At 57.2% G+C, this 5837-nt stretch overlaps 1 protein-coding gene across 1 annotated transcript in view; it reads right to left on the reverse strand.

The window, feature by feature from the left end:
* The window catches only part of CAPN12 (calpain 12), a 10826-nt gene extending 5329 nt beyond the window's left edge, over positions 1-5497 (reverse strand). The window contains exons 1-10 of the mRNA XM_007955517.1: positions 5261-5497; positions 4867-4936; positions 4580-4698; positions 3927-4060; positions 3073-3241; positions 2181-2255; positions 2024-2109; positions 1879-1953; positions 564-727; positions 240-472 (exon numbers count right to left, since the gene is read on the reverse strand). Of these exons, the coding sequence (XP_007953708.1) occupies positions 240-472; positions 564-727; positions 1879-1953; positions 2024-2109; positions 2181-2255; positions 3073-3241; positions 3927-4060; positions 4580-4698; positions 4867-4936; positions 5261-5497 (1362 nt within the window). The remainder of the gene's footprint in view (positions 1-239; positions 473-563; positions 728-1878; positions 1954-2023; positions 2110-2180; positions 2256-3072; positions 3242-3926; positions 4061-4579; positions 4699-4866; positions 4937-5260) is intronic.
* Between the last annotated feature and the right edge of the window lie 340 nt (positions 5498-5837).

Consider the following 5837-nt stretch of genomic DNA (forward strand, 5'->3'; position numbering starts at 1 on the left):
CCCATTCCCTTCTCTGGTTGATCCTCAGCCCCTCAGACCTTTCTCTGATTCCTCCCTGACCCCTTCCCCTTATCCCTGCCCACCCTGTGACCCCCTACCTCTCCCTCCTCTCCCTGTGATTTCCTCAGTCTCCTCTGACACTTGGCCCCCTTTCTGACGCGCCCCCCAGTATCTTTCTGCCTGCCCTCTGACCCCCTCTTGGCCCCCTGCTCCTCCAGGGCCCAACACCAGGGCCTCACCTGGAACACGTGGAAGCCCACGGTGAGGTAGGTGAGGCCCTGGGCCCTCAGACGCCTCTGGTTGCGCTGGATGAGTGACAGGAGGACAGTGCACCTAGGGATGTGGCCCCCTCGTGCTGGGCTCCGTGCCCCTGCCGCCCCCCAGCCCCCCCATGGACCCTGCTCCTCCTCCTCGTCGCAGTCATCGGGCTCTAGCAGTGTCAGCCGGAACTGAGGGTTGGTCCAGAAGGTTCCTAGTTGGGGAGAAAGAAATGGGGTCACCTGGCCAGCCACAGTCCCCCCTCGTCCCCTGCTTGCCTCATAGGAGTCCCCTCCTGGCCTCACCAGCACCAGGCTGACTCCCGCCAGAGTTGAAGCCCCGCATCCAACGGCCTTGGAAGGTGTGGATGTGCCAGCCGCCCCCAGCCGGGCTGGGGCCCAGCACCTCCGGGCTCAGGGAGCAGATCTGGACGGTGTTGAAGTGCTGGAGGAAGTCCTGCAGCTCCATCCTGGACAGAGGCCAGCGGTCAGGCCTGCCCAGCTCCCCTGAACACCTCAGGACCCCAGGAAGGGTCTCCCAAGTAACACAGCAACCCAGATTCCTAAAATATTGCCAAGTACCTCTCAGCTGCCCCCAAATATTACCATGTCTCCAGAAAGGACCCCTAGATCAGTAAGCCTTCCAAATTTCCAAATTTCTCTGAGTCCCCAGAAATTCCCCACAAATTGCCAAGATCTCCAAACTCCCTGCTAAATATTGCGAAGGATCTCTGGTGGCTAAGGCATTTGACTGCTAACCAGAAGGCTGGCGGTTCAAACTCACCAACTGCTCCTAGGAAGGAAAATGGGGCAATCTGCCTTCCGAAAAGATTTACTGCCTTGGGACCCCAATGGGGGTTGCTATGTGTCAGAATCACCTTGATGGCAGTGGCTTTGGGTTAAGTATTACCAAATTGCTTTTAATTCCCAAATACCAAGACCATCACAATCTCTGATGGCGGTGGGTCTTTGGGTGGGTCAGACCCTTAATTATCTACAACTGTCCTTCAGCCTCTCAGTGTTGTGAAGTCTCAAGAAATGTCCCCAGTATCACAAGCCTCCCTCAATTGCCCTGATGACAACCCTCCAAACCCCAAACTGAAAGGTGTTGTTGTTGTTGTTATGTGCCGTGGAGTTGGACCCGACTCATAGCGACCCCTCCTTGGGTTTCCGAGGCAGTATCACTACGGAAGTAGATTGCCCCATCTTCCTTCCGAGGAGTGGCTGGTGGGTTTGAACCGCCAGCCTTCTGGTTAGCAGTCAAGTGCCTTAGGCACTACGCTACTGAAAGGTAGGCAGTTAGAACCCACCTATCAGGGACGCCTATTCAGTGGTTTCCGCCTTGGAAACCCAGGAAGGGGTGGCTATGAGTTGGATCCAACTCCACTGCAGTGATTTTTTTTGTTTTTGTTTAGTGTTTTTTCCTCACAGGAGAAAGGTGTGGCAGTCTGCTTCTGTAAAAGATTGCAGCCTACGAGACCCTGTGGGGCAGTTCTGCCGTATCGGTCTACCCTATAGGGACAGTGGCCAGTTCCCTCCCTATTAGGACTGTCCCTCTGAGATTCTTCTGTGACCCTTCAGGCGGGAAGTGGAGGCGGAGCCGAGACCCTACCCAACTCACCAGAACTCGCCGTCCTCCTTTTTCACCATCAGGGCATCTCGCCAGTCCCCGGGGATCGCGTCCCAACGTGGGCAGCTGGGCAGACTTGGGTGTGAGAGGTGGGCAGATGAGGCCAAGCCCCCCACCCGCCCCAGACCAGTCCCACCTGTCGCTCCAGGCCCCGCTCCACTCCACGCGGCCCCATGGGTTCCGCAGCCGCAGCAGACGCACCTTGTTGAAGCCCAGGGACATCTGACCAAGGCATTGGCGGTTCAGGGTGGCACCCGGACACCCCGCTGGCCCCTTCCCGGGCAGATCCTCACCTTATGCGTGCCCGTCACTGAGTATGCATGTCCCCTCACCAGCCCGACTTCTGTGCAGTACTCCCCGCGATCGCTCTGGGCGGAGGACGGGACAGTGAGGCCATGGGGGGGGCAGGAGGGGGGCTGCTCTTCTCTGCCCCCAACCTCCTGCCACCAAAGCACCCGTATGAATGGCACAGGGTTCAGGATGGGTGTGGCGGTTGGTGAGTAAAGGCGAGAGAGAAAGGAGAGAAGGAGGTAGAGATAAGACAAAATAAATGAGTCCAAAGGAGGCAGGCAGATGGACAAATAGACAAGAAAGGTCCAGAACGGAGAGAAAAGACAGAGAATCAGTGACTGAGCAGGGAATCCAGTAATGAATGGTTGAATGAGTTAGATGAACTCAGTGAATGAATGAGTGTGTGACCGCATCACAGAGCACTCGACCTGCAGCTGCGCAGGCTTGTGCCCATAAGGGGAGAACCTGCCTGAGAACTAAGATTAGAACACACTTGATAACATCTTCTGAGCTCCTGGATCCAGGTATGCCTGAAGCCAGTCCACTTATGAGAGCAAAATAATTTCTATTTGACTTGCTCCAGTTTGATTTGTGTGGAGCTCTAGTGGTGCAATGCCTAAGGCATTGGACTGCTAACCGGAAGGCTGGCAGTAAACACCCACCAGCCACTCTGCAGAAGGAAGATGGTGCAGTCTACTTCCCGTAAAGATTTACTGCCTCAGAAACCCAGTGGGGGTTGCTTATGAGTCAGAACTGACTTGATGGCAGTGAGTTTGGTTTTTAGTTTGATTTGTGAGAGAGAATAAGCCAACAGTAGAAGCTGAGAAGAGAAGGACACAGCCCACCCAGCCCTGAATATCCTGGTGGGGGTCCGCATGGAAGTCTGACTCTCACCAGGGCAGTGGCGCCCACAAGGGATTCCTTGGCCAGGGCGTGGCGCAGGGCGGAGAAGAGTCCTGGGGTGTCTCGCCTCAGGTAGAGCACCTCTCCAACGCCGCCAGTGAAGTCCACAAAGGCTTCGTTCATGTGGCCCCCACGCATCACCTCATAGGAGCCGTGGAGTCTGTGAGAGTGGGGTGAGGTGGGGGGTCTGAGGCATGTATCAGCAATTCGGGCATTTCCTGGGATTTCAGGGCCTCTAGCTGGGTCCTTCCAGGGTGTGGAACCCCTAGGGGCTACCCCCTGACTCATGGTCTCTTGGAGTGTGGTGGTCACCCTAGAAGCCCTGGGACATTGGGTCTTTGGTCTCTGGGATGTGGGGGTTATGGGAGACCTCTGCCAGAATTCTGGGGGTCACGGTGTGTGTGAAATTTTGTGTCCCTGGGAGAAGTCTGATTTGGCTGTGCTGGGATTTAGAGCCATGGGACAGGCATAGCAGATTTGTGGATCTCAGAGATTACACACACTATTTTGGGTGCTTTGGGTTTCCAGATGGGCAAGAGAGATGGGCTGATCCCTGAGTGGTTAAACCTTAGATGTGTTCAGTCCAGGGAATGAGGAATGTGATTCCCAGGTCCTTAAGAATCATGAGTGGTTGGTGGGTCTCTAGGAATGCTTTGTGGGAAATGGTGATGGTGGGAAGTGTTTAAGATTTGGGGTTCTTGGAGCTGGGGTGACACTGGGGTCCTGCGGGAGCTATGAACATTGGGTTTGGGATCATTGCGGGGTGTCTGAGGGACTTGGAGCTATGTTTTGAGGTGGGGCCCTGCTGTTGGGATTGGGGCTGCCACTGGGGGTGGGGTCCTCACTTGGAATAGGCCTTTTCCAGTAGCGGGGCCCAGAACTCATTCCGCTGTTCCGAGTGCACAAACATCAGCTTCCCCTCACGCACGGGCAGCCTGTCATCGACCACGACGTCCACCCAGTGGCCAAACTGCCAGAGCTGGAAAAGGGGAGAGCAGGGAAGGGGCAGGACAGAGCCTGGCTTGGTTTCCAACCTCCACCCCTGCACGGGCCTCAGCCTCTGACCCCTGACCTCTGGTGCCCGTCCCACCCATGGCCATCAAGTCGGTTCTGACCCACAGCGCCCCTAGAGGACAGAGGTGAACTGCCACATAGGGTTTCCAAGGCTGTCAATCTTTATGGCAGCAAAGCCCTAACCAAACCCACTGCTGGGGAGTCGATTCCACGTCACAGCGCCCCTAGAGGACAGAGTGGAATTGCTCATTGGGTTTCCCAGGCTGTAAATGGAAGGTGACTGCCTCTTTTCCCGAGCGAGTGGCTGATGGGTTCAAACCACTGACCTTCTGGTTAGCAGCCAGATGCTTAACCACTGCACCACCAGGGCCCCTTGTGCTCATCCCAGAGCGTAAGAATTACAGCCCCAAGGGGACACTGTCAACTGTGAAATCCATGTCACCATGAGGAAGGCCACGGCACAGGGAGAGGAACTGGGCCCTACCTGAAAGTGGAAGACGCCTGCGTAGCCATCTTGGAAACCTTGTCCAGGGGGCACCACCCGGTACAGGAGTCGGGGGTACAGAGTGAGGGAGGCGGCGGCCGCAAGAAACCAGCAGTTACCTGCAGGGGGAGGGGAGTGACTAGGATTGGGTACGGATGGAAGGAGGCTGAGGGTCGGGGAGAGGGGGAGACCCAGGGGCAGAGGGGAGGAGACCGAGGGGCGGAGCTGTCAGGGATGTCGCTGCGTCTAGATGGGTCTGGGGTTCAAGATGTCTTTAGGGGTCTCACCCAGTTTCCCTTGGCACACGTCTGTCCGGCTCATGTCTTCACAAATGAACTGGGGCTCAGCACAAAACTCCTGGGAGTGACAGGCATTCCAGGCTTCAGCCCAGGCCCAGGAGGGAAGGGCGCCTGGGAGGTCACATGCCCGGATGCCCTGTTGCCCACATCGTTCCAGACTAATGAGGGCCTCCAACCCATAAAGGGCCTTGTAAAGCCCGTGGGCAGCCTTTTGGCTTCCCTGGGCCTCCCTGAGCCCCACATGGCAGAGACTGCTCTGAGCAACAACCCCTCCTCCCTCAGAGAGGCATCCCAGTCCCCTGTTCCCTCACACCCAGGAGTCCTGGCCCCCGACCTCTTCCTCCCTCACACCCAGGAGTCCCGGGCCCCAGCCACACTTTACATGGGGCCTCATCCATTCCACCCCTTTGGCTTTCTCTGAGTCTGGACCCAGCTGGTCATAGCCAAGGGCATCAGGGCCAGCAGGGAAGTAGGGGTCACGGAACAGGATCCCTGCGTCCAGGCAGGCTGCCCGGATTGCCTCAAATCTCTGGCCCCGGAAGAGCTTCGGGCCCTCAGCCCCAGCCCCAGCATCTTCATCCACCAGCTGGATGGTGACCCTCTTGCTGCCGCACGCCATCTGGACACTGGGCTGGTGGGCTGGCCCCAGACCCTTTAACCTCCTGAGTCATGGGGGTGGGGCCTCTGCTCCAACTGAGCACTGATAGGGGCATCTTCCCTCGTTAATATTAATTGATGGTTTGGGGTGCGAGGATCAGGGACGCCTGTTCAGTGGTTTCCTGCCTGAGGCGTGAGGCCTTCAGTTGTGGCCAGAGTAACAGCTTAATGGGCTTGACTAGCAGCAGGAGGGAAGGTGGGCAGAGCTGAGGGAGGACCAGCTGCCCCCGTGAGAGCGCCAAGAAGGAGGTCACTGGGGGGGTTCTGCCTGTTTTTCTCTTTGCAGCCCTAGGGGGGGCTGG

This window comes from Orycteropus afer, unplaced genomic scaffold, assembly GCF_000298275.1.
Source record: "Orycteropus afer afer isolate SDZICR_OR568_19922 unplaced genomic scaffold, OryAfe1.0 scaffold00507, whole genome shotgun sequence".
NCBI classification, from domain to species: Eukaryota; Metazoa; Chordata; class Mammalia; order Tubulidentata; family Orycteropodidae; genus Orycteropus; species Orycteropus afer.